The sequence below is a fragment of the Neomonachus schauinslandi genome, chromosome 6, assembly GCF_002201575.2.
Source record: "Neomonachus schauinslandi chromosome 6, ASM220157v2, whole genome shotgun sequence".
Classification (NCBI taxonomy): domain Eukaryota; kingdom Metazoa; phylum Chordata; class Mammalia; order Carnivora; family Phocidae; genus Neomonachus; species Neomonachus schauinslandi.
In genome coordinates this window covers 125,698,767-125,716,541 of record NC_058408.1, presented here as the reverse complement: position 1 = coordinate 125,716,541, position 17,775 = coordinate 125,698,767, and the positions used below count along the sequence as shown (strand labels likewise).

The 17,775-nt window shown below is 49.6% G+C and overlaps 1 protein-coding gene across 1 annotated transcript in view; it reads right to left on the bottom strand.

Annotated features, from left to right (window-relative positions):
- Positions 1–284: 284 nt before the first annotated feature.
- Positions 285–17,775, bottom strand: part of CNNM1 (cyclin and CBS domain divalent metal cation transport mediator 1) — a 56,641-nt gene continuing 39,150 nt past the window's right edge. The window contains exons 7-11 of the mRNA XM_021699969.1: positions 13,066–13,229; positions 3,300–3,483; positions 3,059–3,202; positions 1,356–1,457; positions 285–364 (exon numbers count right to left, since the gene is read on the bottom strand). Of these exons, the coding sequence (XP_021555644.1) occupies positions 285–364; positions 1,356–1,457; positions 3,059–3,202; positions 3,300–3,483; positions 13,066–13,229 (674 nt within the window). The remainder of the gene's footprint in view (positions 365–1,355; positions 1,458–3,058; positions 3,203–3,299; positions 3,484–13,065; positions 13,230–17,775) is intronic.

The following is a 17,775-nucleotide window of genomic DNA, read 5'->3' as shown; positions in this document are numbered from 1 at the left end:
GCTTGGGGTCCTTTCTTCTCCAGTCCCAGATTGTACTGTGGAGAAGACCATTTCTAGCATGTTCCATTGGAGGCACCTCCATCCGTAATGGCCACAGCAAGGCTCTGAGTCAAACTGGAGGCAACAAGGGGAAATCTGCCAAACTGACAGTGAGGGTTGAGGAGGTGGTAAGGAAAGCAGAATGCTCTGTCACCTGTGGGAGGCCTCGGGAGACGCAGAAGATGGGAGGGTGGGTTCTCCCTCAGCGCTGAATCTCACATACCCAGCAAGCACTGTCTGCCCCGTCATGTGATCAGAGGCATTAAATTGGAGTTCTCCTCAGAGGCTCTCTCTCCATCGGGTGACCTCTTCTGTTTTCGACCACCTGGAAAACAATTGGTAAGGGTCAATCTCTGGCCGGGAAAAAGCGGAAATGCAGACAAAGCCCTTGACAGTTTGGCAGGAAGTAATCTGCATGGAATCCTGGTGCAAGTATTGGCCTATGTACATCTGGAAGGATTAGGGCAACACCTTCTACCTGAGATGACATCTCCAGAAAGCCAGGCTGGTGTCGGTGGAATGGAGATCCGCCTCCCCGCCCCCCCCAGAGGATTGAGTAAAGCCCATGTAATGCCTCAGGATCATCTCTCCATCCCCTGAAGGCCCTGGCCCAACTCATGGGCAGACGCCTGAGAGAGGACTGGTCTCCCAGGCTTTGATGTTCCATGAGCCAGGGTTTTGGTGGGTATAGCTGGGAGCCATTCCCACGGATCTACATTCTGTAGATTGGAAACAATCCTCCTTCTGCAATGGGGCAGGTGGGGTAATCACATAATTGTCCTTAAGGATGGAGGGGCAGTCTGTCCCCAGCTCTACTGTTTTCAGGAAGGAGTATTTTTCACCTTGTTCTTCCTGCTATCGACTTCCTTCCATGAAGGATATTGCTTTCCTTTCTACTGATGTCTCCTGGACACAAATTCTTTCTTTAAAGGACCAGATAGTAAATCTTAGAGGTTTTGCAGGCCATCTGGCCCCTGTTGCAACTGCTCAACACTGCCATTATGGCCAAAGATAACAAATGGGTCTACCATCCAGTAAGTCTTTATTTACAAGAACAGGCAGGAGAGGGAGGTCAGGATTTGGCCATGACCATGGCTTGCAGACTCCTGTCCTAGACAACCACCAACCGAATGGGACACATCCCCAAACTATCAAGGGCACAGTACCGGCCCAAGCCCTGTTATGGGTTTTCACGGGTGTATCTCATCAGATTCCCATAAGGAGTCAATGGTTCCTCCTCCAGGAGTGACGTCCTAACATGCTTTTTCTAGCAACCAGGTGGTGGGAGGCTTTCATCTGGGTGAAGAGCTACTCACTCAAGGTTCTCAGCAGCTTCTTGCCCAAGGTTTCCTCAAAGTCGCTGCTGCAGGGGCTGGTCTCTGTGTCCAGGTTGATATTACAACATTCACTATCTGATGCTGAGAAAAAGGAGAGAAGAAAGAACTCAAGTCTTGCCGACACCCAGGGATCCAGGAAGGGTGATTCTGGTTGATGCTCCTCAGCAGGTGGCAGCTCAAAACCAGAGGCAAGGCCGTGGTGGCCGTAACAGGGAGGGATGCCCAGGTCTCTGTGGGCTCTCGTTAATTAGCAAGGGGCATTTTAGTGCCACAAAAGGAACAAAGAGATCAGGAGTGAGACTCCAACTATCCAAACATTATTTGGCAGGAGAGAGATGAAAAGGACAAGATGTTCTCTGTTCAGTATCTTTGCCAGACCAAAAGCACATGAGTACCCTGGAGGTGGGGATATTTCGTTCCAATACCTGCTCAGACCTGGGAAATCACAGGACTCAATAACAATTAAGCACACGTCTGTATCTTCTCCCACCGAACCCTGTGGGGATTCAGACAGGCACAGAATCTCAAAGCCGGGAAGAGGCCCAGGCCCTTAATGCCCGTGAGGTAAGAACCTGACCTGGGAGGCAGGGTGGGGTTGTGGACACTTCTGGGGGTGCCTGCTTCCAATGCAGTATGTAGACCACACAAGCCCCTTCTCCGGACCTCAGGGTCCTCACGCAAGGTCCCCTGTGTCACACAAGGACGATGGACTAGCTGAACTCCAAAGACTATCTTCTCCATTCTTATTCCTTTGATACAATTTCTTGCTACATGCTTTAGCTACTAAATTCAGTGTGTGAGGGAGAAAAAGAACATCCGTTCTATGTTCCCGGAATGGTGACCATGTATGTCCCAGATACTCTGAGTAAGCCACAAGTTCAAATATGCTGTCTTACCGACCACAAAAATGGATGAGCACTTGCTGGGTCATTGCTCTGGACTTGAGGGGTCTCAGACTATGGACTGCAGCGGGTCTGTCTAGGAGGCCAGCTGGGGTAACTGCTGCCTTGTGGGGGGTGGGGGGGAGCAGAGGCACGGCTGAAGGCTTGGAGAAGTAGATCTCAGTGAGGCAAGTACAGGAGGATCTCAGGACTGGTGGGACACTGGGAGCTCAGAGCAATACCACTGCCAAGATGGAAGTGTTGCAAGTCTCAGAGGGAGGTGATATGATCTCAGAGCTCAGGACAAGTCCTACAGATCACGTCTGGCCCAAAGGAAGGGAAGACCCTGCCAGTAAGAGTGACAGCTGACTTCAGTTTCCTCATCTGTAAGGTAGGTCTCACGAGAACCACCTACTATGCCCAGAGCATGGTACCAAGCACTGTGAGGTGCCCTCTGTATTTGCTATCTCATTTATGCGCAAAGCTACTTGATGACCTAGCCACCGAGATTTACATCTCTTAACATAAGGAAGAAACTTACCTATTAAGGTCAGGAAACAGAAAATTGCAAGGATCTGAATCCACGTGGAAACCTGCTCCTGACCCTGCCTGACACATTGTCTTCCTGGGAGAATGGAGTGACGCGCCTGATGAGGGGCTGGTGCTCTCTACGCGGGAGTTCCCCTTCCCTCGCTCGCTGTGTGAGGAGGTGGGAAATAGCACACAGGGGCTGGAGCCCCTCGCCCGGTTCTCCCCGGGCCGTCCCAGCAACCGACGGCGAGGCCTGACCTCCTCCCTGACCTGCTGTGGTGGGAACGGCTGCAGAAGACAGCTGCTGTGTGCTCTGCTCCTCGAGGCCCCTCACGTCCTCCTGGGTGAAGGCCATCTCCTCCATCTTCAGGTCCACGACCTCGCCAGCGCTTCTCAGCCCATCTGAGCGGCTGCCTGTGGAGGACAGCAAGTGTGTGACCAGTCTGCTCTGGAGAAGACCTGAGACTCCAGCTGGCTCGGGATGGCAGCCCAGCCCACCTGCCCGACTTACATGGCAGGCTGTTCCTGTTGCTCAGGAGGGTGATGGCACGGTCATCCTTGGGGGTCTGGGGGGTACCGCGGGTCGTAGGGGCTTTGGTGGAGTCTCCGTCAGCGAAGGCCTCCATGTCAGGGGACTGGGGTGAGCTGTCCATGTGGCAGGCGGTGAGTGCATTCTGGTACTGCTGCCGTGTGATCTAGAAGAAAGAGGCAGAGGGGGGAGGAAGCTCAAGAGGAGCGGGGCAGAGCCCTCTCTGGATGTGGTCCACTTCTCTGAGCTCAGAAGCAGCTCTGCTGGGGTGCGTTGGAACTCCTGACCTCTGTGGTCTAGGATCCATGACCTGGGTCCTTTCCCAAGCTGTACCAGCCTAGCAGTTGAGAGCCGCTGCATCACCACTCTCTTTTTTATTGGCTCTGGGCTCCTCAGTGCACCTGGAGGGGCCATACCTTCTCCTGAGACTCGGGAGAGGATGGAGGGGTACCTTCAGTTAGCAGGGTAGTTGCCCACTGCAAAGTTTTAAACGCATGCTGATACTATTGCAAAGGGCACTCTTCCCAAGGGTCAGTGGGCGGGGACTATGGGGAGGGAAGTTCTGCTGTTCCAGGTCCTCCCGTCAGGAAGCTGGAGGCTGAGGCCCGAGAGCACGCAGGCATTTCTGATTTGGACTTGGGCCACGGCCGGATGTGGGCTCATGCTCCTATGTGGGAGAAGTGCACAGCAGAGGTCTCCCAGTTGTCTCCTCAGATCATGGGAGTCTTCCTCGTGATTTTCCTGATGTGTCAAGCCTCACCTACAAGTAAAAGCATCTAGAGAGTCAGGCTTAGCCAGGCCAGAAGGGAGCTTCCAGAATTCCAGGCAGGAAAAGTAGAGATCCAATGTCTTTTCTGGAATACGGAAAGGTTTATCGGTCATCCCTGTTCTCTGGGTGTACGTCTGCCTGATATCCTTGTTTCCAGTAAAAACAGGCTGGTTTTTGCACCACCCAATATAGAAACATGATACTGTTAATCAGTGAAAGGCCCTGGGTGAAAATGAAAATGGCACACGGCGATACATCCTTCCCACGCACCACGGCCCCTTCAGTGTTTTCCTCCCGTCTTCGTTGCATTTGGCTAGACAACTGGCAAAACCACAAACTGCTCATAGTCCTCTTTCCTTTAGGGGCAGGATTGGTATTACCTGTGGGAACAGGAAAGGTGTGTGGCTGGAAACAGGAGAGGGCATGGTTAAGATTTCCACGTTGGAACAGAGGTGGCTTGAAGCTGGCTTTGTATCTGGCAAGGGCTCTTCCGACTCTGGCCCCTCGTCAACTGCCCACTCCTCAGCACCTGTCCTCCAGGCCCTCCTTTCCCTGGTGGCTGGGATGTGCCCCACGCCTGGCCTCCCTGGGGGCTGTGGGTGATGGTCAAACCCAAGGCTGGAGTCAAGCCTAGACTGCTCCATCCTCACATGCTCTGGGTTGACTCTGCATGCGGATCAAGCAAACTCTAAGCACAACTAATCTAAACACAAAACACCAATTAAGAATGCGTGTCTTTTTGCGATTCTTATGGGACAGACACATGCAGAGATCCTAACCTTCTAGCCATACTGTCATCCATTAGAGGGGATACAGTTCTCTTGATAGTTTAAAACCGTGATTCTCAAACTTCAGCATCAGAATCACCTGGAGGGCTTGTTAAAGCAAGATTGCTGGGCCCCACTCTCCAAGTTTCTAATTCACTAGGTCTGGGGTGGTGCCCGAGAGTTTGCATTTCTAACAAGTTCCCAGGTGATGCTGATGCGGCTGGTTTGGAGACCACACTCTGAGAACCACTGACTCGAGACCTAGTTAAAATCAGACACAGTCCTGCTCAGGTTTTTCTTCTTTCCCCCTTTAAAGGAGTCAGATGAATAAAGCGACAAAGCGTTAATGGGCGTTGATATTTTTCAGGTCAAAAATTTATGCTCTGTGTTTTATGGCATGCAATGATGGGGGTCTCCACTTAGCATCTGTCTAAAGTCTTCAATAGAGTCAATGTGACTGTGGACTTTTGCAGCCCCCTCTGTTGGGAAGTGAGAGAAGTCAGGTTCTGAAATTTCCCCAGGAGATGTCAACTCTGGAGCCTACCCTCAGTCTTAAACCTTATCGTGACTCAATCACAGAGAACATCAGGCATATATTAGAGATTTCACCACCAACTGTCTGTGATGCAGCCCATGCTGATGGTTCAGGGACTTTCAGTGCTTCAGAGAAAGGATCAAAGTGACATGCTAATTATTCATGCCTTCTGGGACAGTGCTTCTCAACCTTGGCAGCACATGAGAATCACTTGGGAAGCTTTAAAATATCCTGATACTCAAACAACACCCTTAAGCAATTATACCCAAATCTCTGAGAGTGGGGCACAGACATCAGGATCCTTTAAAGCTCCCCAGGTGATCCCAATGCACACCATGGTTGAGAACCACAGCTCTGGACTCTTGGAAATGCCCCCTGTAATCAATTACTATCTTGGCTCCCCTTGATAATGGCCTTCACTGATGTTCAGCTTTCCTACTGGACCCCCAGCTTGCGTCGAGGGCTGAAATAAGAAACTTCCATATGAAGAACAGAAACTCTGGCAAAACTACAGATGAAGCCAATATGTATTACTTTTTTTCTGATGCCTTCCATAGTCCTATAGAAATCCGTTTGATAAACCCTTCCCCAGAAATTACTGCCAGGAAAAAGCTCCTTTCTCTAGGTAAATGATGTACTTCCTTACACCGGATGAGAATCCAAATATCCCACTATGTTTGCACTCTTTGCTTTTATAACCAGGAAGCTCACAGATAAATTATTTACTGACAGTAACAAATTCATGCCTGATAGCTTTTTCACCAAACTGGTTTGCCATTTCTTCTTAATTTCTTATTTAAAACATCACTGGGTTAATTTTGAGGGGAAATCATATACATTGCTGGCAGTGCTATAAATATCCTGAAGAGACAGGACTGATATTAGGTGTTCAGATGTAGTGTTACTCATAAGAGCTTGCTTTTGCAGGATATGGATATGGAAGATATGGGGTCGGGATATGAGGACGGAACCTTCCATCCATAGAGCGTATTATGGCTTATAGAGCACTGGGATGTGTTATCTCCTTTGCTGCTCATAGCGACTATGTGGGGTAGGCATGAGAGCTCTTGGGATCCCCACTGTACAGATAAGAAAACGAGGCCCCAAAATGTCCAGGGATTGTCTGAAGTTTGACGGTTAGCAAGTTTTCAGAATCCTAGCCAGTGCACGGTCTCCTACGCTGTGCAATTTGCCTGGGAAAGTGCTGTTCAGTCTTTGGAGCCAGGGAGATGGAAGGGGACGTGAGACGGTGGAATCCTAAGTTCCCAGAGCGGGAGACTCCAGAGTCTGATAATGGTGCCCCTGCAACCTGGATATTTGGGGTTAAAGGCCTTTTACTCTTGCTCCCCAGGGGCAACCATGTCAGCCTGGGCTCTGCGCTCTGGGAATGGATGTCCCTCGGCTGCCCTGGGGCTGCTTTCACATCCCTTTAGGGCAGGTGCCCCAATAACTACTTTGTAGGCTTGGGGTCTACAGGCATCTGACGAGTGACAAGAAGCCGGCACACGGCCTGGACCAGTGTCACCATCAAACCCAATTCTCTACCGTGCCCGTAGCCTTCCTCTAGGTGAAGCCTGCTTTGGAGTCTCGCGGGTCCTCCTGGCTTAAAGAACAGAAAATTTTCCTAAATGACACCTGATAAGCTCAACAAAGCATATTACTCTTTTTGGGTTAACCAGTTAGTTTAGATTTGGCTTCTGGTTTAGTCCCAGTTTTGCCACTTTCAAGCTGGGCAACCTTGGCCAAATCATTAACCTCTCTGAGCCCGTAACAGAGGCCCAGAGATAATGAGATAACACCAGTGAACCTGACGTCCAGCTGTTAGAAATGACAGTTTAAAACACGTCCACACCCATCTCTCACAAGTTAACTTTATAATGGGCATACACTTCAAAGAAAGGGGTCAAACCTACCATCTCATTATGTCTAAACTGTGGACGGCATGGCATGAGGTGAGGTAGGGGCAGGGGCAATGGTCCCTCTGACCTCGGAGTAGGAGTGGAGGGGCTGCCAAAGCAGGACGAGGTCTTAGGACAGTAAATTCTTAACTAAGAAAATAAAGCAAAAGACAAAGTAGGGGAAGGAAGGAGATTCCAAGTGGGGACAATGAGAAGAGGAAGATGGAGAGAGGAGAGCCGGTGAGTGAGGGAAGATAGGAGGGAGGGGGGTGTACTCTGGTTTGAAATGGATTTGGGGGCTCAGGGCTCCAATCAGCTGGTACATTAGCTGTGGTCCCCAAGCCAGAAGCCTCTGGGGAGTGTTGCAAAGTGCTGTATTTAGTTTATTTTTGGAAAGGTTCTGTCCAGGCTGCATGCACAGTGAGCCGTACCATTCTCTCTTTGTTCTTAAGAAAAAGTGAGATCATCCTCCAGTAAGCTGGAATCAAGGATCCAGGAACTCTAACCCTCTTTAAGCATGGTTCTGGAGTAAGAAATGAGCTGGGAATAAAGTATTGTTTCTGGTCTTGCTTCCTTACAAGGTCCTGAGTTCTCTGTCTGGGATGCATCACACAGGTGTTAGATAACCACCAGTCAATGGTGCTAGAGGGAAGATTCAGACGACCACAGCCAGGACCCATATCAGGGCAGAAGCGTGGCTCTGGGTATGGCGGTGCCGGGGCGGGGGCGGGGGGTTGCCCGGGGCAGGGGTGGGGGGGTGTGTGGGGGCAGGACCCACACAGGCGGCAGATGGTTGTGTAAAAGGAAAGGCACCGCCCACTGACTACCTTCTCTTTCGGTCTCACAGCCTTGCTGTCACAATGCTTCCTCTTTTTAAATTAAAAAAAGAAAAAAATCATAAACTACTGCCCTGACCACATGTCACCTTCACAGAAATTGTTGACAAGGCACCACTCTAGAAAATGTGTTCAGGAAACAACCTCTCCCCAGCTGCATTTCTAGATTCAAGCATTCCTTTTCTTTTTTCCCCCCTTCAGTTCTTCTTCTTCTCAAGTTTTTATTTTGCTTCAAGAATGACTTTTTGTCACTTTGCTCCCCCTGTTCAACCGCCTGAGAACTCGTTCCTCTCTGGCACAGTACTGTCCAACAGAAATAGAACGGGAGTCACACGGGTTATTGAAAATTCTCTCATAGTCACATTAAAAAAGTAAAAACAAATAAGTGAAATTAATGTGAATAATGTTTCATTTAACCCAACATATCAAAAAAAAAATTCACTTCAACATGGAGTCAACATAAAATTATGAACGGGGACCTGTACATTCTTTTTGTATTACGTCCTTGGAATCCAGCAGTATTTTACAGGTGTGGCCCATCAGTCTGGACGAGCCACGTTTTGTGTGCTCGTGGATGTGGCTGCTGGCTCCCGGGTTGGATAGCAAAGGTCCAGCAGATCAACCTGAACCTCTCTGCCCAGTTTCAATAATGTGGCCTTGCGTGGCCAGTGGTGCTCCCACAGCCCCCAGAGAACCACGGGGCCAGCTCAGCTGCTTCTTCACTGTCCCTTGAATGCACTCTGTCTACTTGCCTTCCACATGCCTTTTGTCAGTGTCCCTCCTCTTTCCTAATTCTTAAACGTCTAGTACATTCTCCAGCAATATCGTGTTTCAAATAAGTGCCACACAAATTCGTAATCAATTAGATACTGCCCTGCATGGGTCACTACAGCTTAACCTATGTTTCTTCTCCCTAACTAGACTTTAATCTCATAAGGCAGAGGATATGTTTTATATTTCTTTAGAGAAACCATGGTATCTAGAACCATTATTAATGTTCAATAAATACGTACCGACTGGTTCACTGAGGGAATCAAACCACTGCTCAAAAGGCAATGTGTTTTTATTCTCTCTTTACTACTGTAGAAACAACCATTTCTTAGCAATAGCTTGAATCAAATTGCCTTCTCTTACACATGGCCAGTTAAGAACTCAAGCAGCCACTAAATTACAAAGGAAATGGAGATCTGTTTATCTTGAAACTAACCAGAAGTAAGTGTGCCCTTCTGGACATTCTGACTTCGAAGCCAATGTGTTCAGAAGTTAACCTTCAACCAGGGTGCTGTCTCTCCTATCATTAGGATGTTCATCCCCCAAAACACCATCCTGCAATTTAGGGATTCTGCCACCAGATGGTGATGGGGCATCTTGGTCACGGTTACACAATCCAGACTGTAAGACATCTGCCAAATAGCCTAAGTTTAATAATGATATTTACAAAATACAATTTTAAAAAATTCATAAGGATGCTTTGGTACCTTCATTCATAATTCACTATGATTAATCACAGCTTTAATAGTTCTCCCAGATAATCATTAGATACACCTTTCTATCTAATTTTGTAGCTTATCTTGAAGTCAAATTACTCCTGGACTTAAGAAATGTTCTGGAACCTCAGTCTGCTGGACATGAAAAACCCTTGCAAAATCTTCCTGCAGCCCGTCACAGGGGCTTGGGCTGTGAGACCAGCCTTCTTGCACGGTTTTCTCTTTAGCTTCCTCAAAAGCTCGCCTTCTGTTAAAAAGGGGGGGGGGGGGGGCAGGTGGGCGAGGGGAATAAAAGGGCAGCCTAAACAATGGCCCTAACAAGTCTGTTACATCAGCAGAAAGAAATTTTTAACTTTAGTCTAAGACATCATCTTAACTTATATAAAAAAACAAAACAAAAGAGAAAACCAGCACCAAAACAAAACACACACTTGCATTCAAACAGCTTGAACTCCCAAAGTTCCCTCTATAGAACTGTTACAACTGAAGTTTTTAAGAAATGGGGGCCATGATTTGAAGGAGGCTTCTGAATAATACTTCGACTGGTTTCTAGCCTTCCCTCAACTTCTTTTGACATTTAGTCTCCTCAATGTCAAAATGTCGAGGTGGGAAAAAGGACCATGTTCTGCGCTGCTCAGTTGCCCCAGGTCACAGCCTGGTCCTCTTGCCTGACTGAGACGATGACACTTGCACCTGAGGACGGACCTCGGGTTTGGGGTTTTTAACCCGTCCGCCGTCTCACGTCAGGCAAGACACTTCCCTTTTATGTTCCTCATTAGCTGTGAATGTCCCCCTTCCTTCTGTTCTAGGCCTGGATGTCTATGAGCTCACCTGTAAGTTTTAAGAAGATCCTTACATACTTAATGCTAGGTGTTCATCTTAACACATTCCTCTTTGAGGAGCTGCCCCCTCCATCCCCTGAAAGTGCTCTCCAATCTATGCACACCTAGAGATGTTCCAGAAAACTCTGGGCTCACCACAGTTGCTCATTAAACAGGACGCCTCAAAATCTCATTCACTTTCCTCCCCAGACCAGCAAGCCAAATCCTCATACTGATTTCCTAAACGTGTTATATAAACCATGTGAGGGACTGAACATTTGTGTCCCCCCCCCTCATATGCTGAAAACCAACCTCCCCCCCCCCCCCCCCCGCTCCCGGCCCCGTGCTGATAGGTGGAGGTGGGGCCTTTGGAAGTAGTTAGGTCATGAGGGTGGAGCCCTCATGGATGGAATTAGTGTCCTGCTAAGAAGAGAGCTTGCTTCCTGTCCGTCTCTTCCCACCACGTGGGCATATAAGAAGACAGTTATTTGCAAACTAGAACATGGGCTCTCACCAGACACTGGATCTGCTGGTTCCTGGAACTTGGACTTCCAGCTTCCAGAACTGTGAGAAGGAAGTGTTTGTTGAGGTCACCCAGTTTATGACAATTTGCTACGGCAGCCCGAACTAAGACAAATGATAAGACCTGAGAAGCAAACTTAACAAAAATTCCCAGTGCAATTGCAGTGAATCCAGGGGGCTCCCGCCGGCCTAAAGATGCCACAGGACACGGCTGCTGAGCCTCCACTGTCATTTCGCGTCAGCCTCGGTCTTTGCGCACTGTGTGCAGGCACTCAGATCCATGAGCCACCAAGCTCTCTCCTGCCTCCGTGGTTTCTCTCCTGAGTTCTCCCCACCGCCCCTTTCAGGTCCCAGCCAAAATGTCCTTTTCTCAGCCCGCTCTGATAACCATTTCTAAAGCAAGCAGCCCCCTTGCCAACTCTGCCCAATCCCTGTTTATCCCACGACCCTGTTTGTTTCCTTCATGGCCTTTATCACTACCTGAAATTAGGTTCTTTACTCTGTGGTTACTGGTTTATCCTCTCTGTCCCCCTCCTAGCACAGAAGCTCTAGAAAGGCTGGAGCTTAGGGTCTTGTTCACCACAGTCCCTTGCCAAAGCCTAGACAAGCACAGAGTAGGCATGCGGTCAGTATGGTTGAGCCACTTACTCATACTGTGACTTTCAAGTTCTTTTCCCACAAACCATGTGACGAGCACTACAAACCAGCAAGAGCTGGCATAATAGTTTCTCTGCTCACATTTTTCCTACCTCCACTTCTGAGGAAGGCCTGCAGAGGCCTCAGGGCTGAACGCAGGGAGGGGAATCACGGGTTTCAGTTTTCTGAGGCTTTACCTTCATTGTCATACAGGATTTGTTAAGTGTCTCCGCTCATATAGACCCATGAGTATTGCTGGGTTAGTTCCCAAAGTCACTTCTCCTTGGGGCTCCGTCAGCTCTGATTTCCCATAACTCTCCCTAAAGCCCAGGGATTTGAGGGTTTGGACTCTGAAGACAGAGAGACCCAACTCTGAAGCTTGGCTCTGCCACCCACCAGCCCTGGACTCCTCAAGCTCCAATGTCTTCATCTCTAAAATGGGAATGACAGTAGGACCTACCTCACAGGGTGGTGGTAAGACTAAGTGGATCATTCAGACAAAGGAGCCATAAAGCACATGCACAGAGTACCCCACAAACAGTTATCCCACCCCACCCTCCAGGCTCAGCCCCTGCCTCTGGTAACTTTCCATCCTTACAGTTTCAGCTCAGGGTGTCTGCAAGGTTCTGGAGCACAGAAAACCAGTCAGCGCACACTGCTCTCAAATTATCGGAGCTTGTGTTCTGGACAGGAGAGGACCTCTTCCCACCTTTGTGATTAACACATCTCTCATAATCCAGCCTGCAATTTACCAAGTGAACTCATCAGGTGTTTAGTTGGACTTGGAGAAACGGGACTCACTCCTGATCTCTGGCCCAAGCATGTAACCGTTTGCAGAATGCTAGCAAACAAAACAAAATAAAGCCTATCAAAGCAAGAGAAAGGAGGAAATTCTAGGTTTCTGTGCAATCCCAGTCTCAATGAGGAGTATGAAGAAACAGCTCCCCCACCCTTTAACTACAAGGCGATGAGCATCGCTGCTTCTCCCACCTGTCCAGTGATGCTCCCCCGAGCCCCACACAGCCCAGCGACGGCCAAGGGCAGGACGGTTACACGAAGGGTTAACAGTGAACATACATGCCAAATTGCATTTTGGACCTGGAACGGTAAGATGTAAATATATACCATCATACGTAAAATCATAGTGTGGTTTCTTCTAGACACCTGGTTTATGAATCACCTGCAAATTTATCTTGAAAAAAAACCCCAAAGCAAGCTGGTGCCAACGGCAGGGGATCCAAAGGAAACGGTTCTGCTGCCAACTTGTCTCAGGCAAGCGAATTCCCTATCGCTCTATGCCTCTGTTTCCCCACACGAGAAATGGGGGTCAGGAGATCTTAAGGGCCCTTATAAAGCCAGGGAACAATGACCAGCCAGCGTTCTCTCCGAGGGCACTGGGATGCGCATCCTGTGCCGCTGCCCCCTGGGGCTGGCTGGCTGGCGAGCGATGGCCCTCCCGGGGGCGGGGGCAGATTACCTTCACGAACTGCACATCGCTGAGGATGTGCACTGAGTAGTCAGGAGTGTAGAGGTTGTTGCTGCCGCCGCACAGCTGGGTGCTGCTCCCCCCAAAGTCGCTGCGCTCACGGTTTGGAGACTCGGAGCGGTTCAACCCGCTGCAGCGAGAAGGGGACCGGTTTACTGCAGATGGTGGGGGAGAGGGAGAAAAGGCAAGGAGAGGCGGGTGGGGAGAAAGGGGGGGGGGGTGGAAAGAGAGAGGGGGGGGGGGGAGAGAGAGAGAGAGAGAGACGGGGGGGGGGGGAGATGGGAGGGGGAGAGAGAGAGAGAGAGGTGTTTACTGAGGGCCGGCAGGAGTTCTGGGCAATGCTAACACTGGGTGGTCGACGCGGGCCCGCACCCTTTCCGTCAGAGGCTCAGGGCTCCCCTCTGCTCAGGCTCCTCCTGCTCCCCACAACCTCCACCAGCGAGGAGCTGGGCAGAGGTGGACCACAGCCTTTCTCAGCTCTGGTCTTTGGGCTAATGCAGGACATGAGGACTGTGCTTTGAGTGTGGGTATAGCTGCTCCAGAGCGAGAGATCCTCTACCAGGATCTAAACTCCACTCACAAGCCTTAGGTTTGACAGCACATACGACCAATCCTTGCCGTGGTGAGGTACGTTAGCGGGGATGACTCAGGTCTGCCCTAACACTGGCAGGAAGGACCCTGGACAAGCAGAGGCCCACAAACTATATGGGTACCTATTTGAGTCGCATTAATAAACTGTTAAAATATGTTCTATCCTTGTCCTTGACAATTGTACCATCATAACCTGGAAGGCAAGGTCCAGCTCCTTAGAATTTCTGCTAAAAGGGAAAACATAAAACAGGGCTGTATGGGGACAAACAGCCCCTGCCCTAGGGGCTTCCCAGTCCCATTCCCCCAGCGCTGTTTAGGGGAGGCACTCCAGGATTCCCCTATCTGAAGTGTGGTCCAGAAGGCAGAACACAGGCTCTGGCCTTGTGAGTTCCTCGCCCCACAGAAAGGGCTAGGACTGAGGAGGGCCAAAGTGGGGTCCTCTAAAGTGTGGGTCTAGGGCAGGACTCCATCTAGGCCTAAGTGGGGGCGGGGGGATACTGGAATAACCCACAGGCATCCTAAATGTTCAGAGTCAGGGTTGGTTGGTTTGTTCTCCCATTTTCAAGAACTGCTTCTAGGGAAAGTTCAGTTAAGACCACGTCACTTGGTTTCAAAATGGATTACGTGAACCACCTTCCTGGATGAAGAGAAGAAAGGTTCTTCAGGTGACCCTCACGTAATCTCAACCACAGAATAAACCTGAGGGAGAGAATTGCACTCCGCGTTTCTTTCCCCACAGGGCAAGGGGCTGTGCAGCCAGCCGCTGGTAACACAGACTTCGTTCAGGGGCTCGGATGCAGGGTCTGGCTCCTCAGAGCTTCTGCTCCTTGTACTTTCAGGGGAGAACCTCGGGAATTCAGTCCTGTCTCCTGAGATAATGGTGCCACCAGTCAAGATAATTGATTAGCATCTACCTGGAGCGAGTCCTTGAGGGTTCATGGTCTGTTTAGCTGCAGGCTGTTACCGTTGTCCGGCAAACCAGGGAGTGAAAAGGGTAAAATAACAACAGGCTGCATCATTTTTCTCATTAAAACCGTAACAATCGTTGCCTTGATAGGATTATAGAATTAGGGACTCTATTCCAGTGTCCCCTTCTCAGGAAGTGCCCCTCACATATACTCCATCACTTACTGCCGGAAACGTGGGGGGCGCCCCTGACTCCTGCTGCTCCCCCAGCCCACACCAGGCCCTCTCACCTCCACTTCCAACATAAGCCGGCCGGCCTCTATCTCTGTCCCCACTCAAGTCCCAATTACCAGGACCCCTAAACTCCTTGCTTTGTCCCCGAAAGCCCCCCCTGACCTGACTCCTGCTTCCCTGTCTGGTCCCATCTTGGGGACTCTCTTCCCCTCCCCCACTTGCTCGGCTGCCCTCAATCATACAAGTGTGCCCCCACTACCTCAGAAGATGCCATTTCTCCTGCCCACCTTCCCCCCGCCTTGGGTCTCAGTCATCAGGTCTCAGCTGAAAGCCACCTTCTCTGAAGACTTTGGCTGTCCTGAGGTTTCCCTGTTTTTTTCTATCACTGTCCCTTGTTCATGCCTTCAAAGTACTTTTCACAAGTTTTAATTCATTACGTGTTTGCACTTGTGACGTCTACCCAATTCAATGCTAAATTTCATGAGGGCAGAGATCTTGTCTTTTCTGGTCATTGTGGTCCACTAAGTACGTATAGCATTGTGCCTGGCCTAGAGCAGGTGCTCAATAAAAAGGTATAGAGTGAATGAATCAACACCTAAGGGTCCCTTAAAGAGTTTTAATGTAGAATCTAAATTTTGTTTAAAAAAAGATTTCAGAGCTCTCAAATCATCCTGGGTTGAAAAGCCTTTCCTTTGCAGCTTACAATCATCCTGGGGAAGCTGACTACTCCAAGAAGCTTAGGGGCGGATAGAAGGACACTCCAACACAGCGGCTGGACAGAGTCAGAGAGTGTGCAATGAGAATTGAGGTACCAAGGGGCCTCGGGCTTTGGCCCAGTAACTTGAGGAGGAGGCCACAGGGAACACCAGGACTTTATTTACCTAAAGCATGTGAAACTGGGGATCCTGGCGTCAGGTCTCTAGGGCCCTACTTATCCACTGGGTGATGGGAGGGCCAGACCCTCTTCCAGTGACCACGGACTAAGGCCAGTGATGGTGCCATGGAGAACAAGAGTGAAGCACCCAGGTGATCGTAAATGGCAGCAGCACTGGGCAGAAGAGCATGCATTTCATTTCTGGTTCTGGTCCCTTGAAAACAAGCTGATGCGTTCTGGCTTGGCTAGACCCTTTGTGGTCTTCTGGGGTGGTGGCTGCAAAGTTAAGTCAATGGCGCTTCCTCAGGGTAACTGCTGTGGAAAAGGGGGCAGGCAGTCCTGCAGGAGGGTGACTTCTTTGTCGTGTGAGTGGAGTCTGGAACGCCGTATCCTGACCTGGTGGGTCTTGTCCGCAACTTAGTTTGGAACCAGTGGAGAGAGTATGAGCAGGGCCTGAGAAATAACCATCTCTCCCTGACAACCCTCCACTTTGCCTGGTGGGACACGTGCTGCACACACCCCACCTGTGCTCTTCCATCTGTCATCCCTTATATCACAACTCCAGGCGCGTTCCAGGAGGATGGCAGGGAGACAGGCCTCTCTTATCTACTAGACCACTTCCATCTATAGAAGGCTCTGCCTGAATCACTTCCACACTCTGTGGGAAACAGAGGCCACAAACACCTCCCTGTTCCGCCCAGAGCTCTGGTCCTCGCTGGTACCCCGCACAAGCATGCCACCTGCTGTCACTCCCAGGACCACATGTCAAATGCAAGCGACATCACTGTTGTGCGAGGAGGAGAAGCATATTGTGTTTCGTTGTGTTTCGTTTTTTAAAAGTAAGAACAAGGTTATTGAAGGTTTATTCAAAATCCCAAAGGATTCCCAATACCGAAAGATACAACTGTCTTATAAAGGTCGGGCCTATAAAAGCAGTTTTTGAAAGGAAAAAAAAAAAACAAAAAACAAAACACAAACCCTCACTTCATGGCAAAGAAAGTCCCAGCTCATCTGAGTGATGTGCAAGATCAATGTTTTCACGTCCCAGAGCCTGACATTCCTCAATAGGTAGGATGCTGATGACTTGGCATTTTGGTAATTGTGCACATACACTCAGAGGTTTCTGAGCAAGGGAAATGGAAATGCTTTTAATAAAAAAAGAGAAGAAATCAGTAACAGACGAGTGTCCCAGCAGCATGGCAAACTAGTTCAAGTTGTATAATTCCCCTTGGCATTTCCTAAGAGCAGAGGCCCAGGCTGGGGGAGTGAAGTGAAGAGGAAAATGCTAAACTATAGTCAAAGAGGTCTTAGAGGGGACAGATCAAACAGGGATCAAACTGACCACAGAATCCCTCACCAGGAGGTAAGCCAAGCAGCTGACAAATCCCTTGTCCACTCTTGCTTACATCATACCCTCAAGCTGGCCCTGGAGACTGGTGGGAAGCAGGGTTTTCTGCTCTAGACTCCCAAGTGCCGTGGAGAAGTGTGACAGACCGCATTCCTGCAGCCTCTGCATGGTCAGGCTGCAAGGGACATCTGTCCTAGACAGCAAGTTGGAGTTACTGAGGTTGGGTGGAGAAGACCCTGGGGCAAAATTGGGTGTGGGCTGGGAAAGGATTTTACACTCTAACTGGGGCTGAATGAAATCTCCTCTGCACCAATAGGTGGGGCCCCATGAACCTATACCCAGCTCTGGGATGCTTGCCTCACTCATGACACCTGTACCTAGAGCAGAACCCATGATACAGAAGAATGCCCCGCTTCCTGTTTCAGTCTGGGGATCTGAAGGGAAAGTAGGGTTCAGTGGCTGCCTGCGTCTATCTTTTGGAGCATCAGTGAGGGACAAGGGGGAACAGCCCTCTCCGGTCATGGTCACTGTGCCATGGGCCATCTGTGTTCTCCAAACTGGATGGGGGAGCTTAATTACATAGGTCTATAGGAGTACAAACTAGGATTATTAAAATTCATCATTCTGGGGTAATATTCAACATCAGACAACCAAATGCCAAAAGCTCTCTGTCAAAGCTACAATGCGAACTCTGCAAATCAGCCCAAGTTAGGAGCCCAGATGAACTCGCTCACATTACATGGAGCTT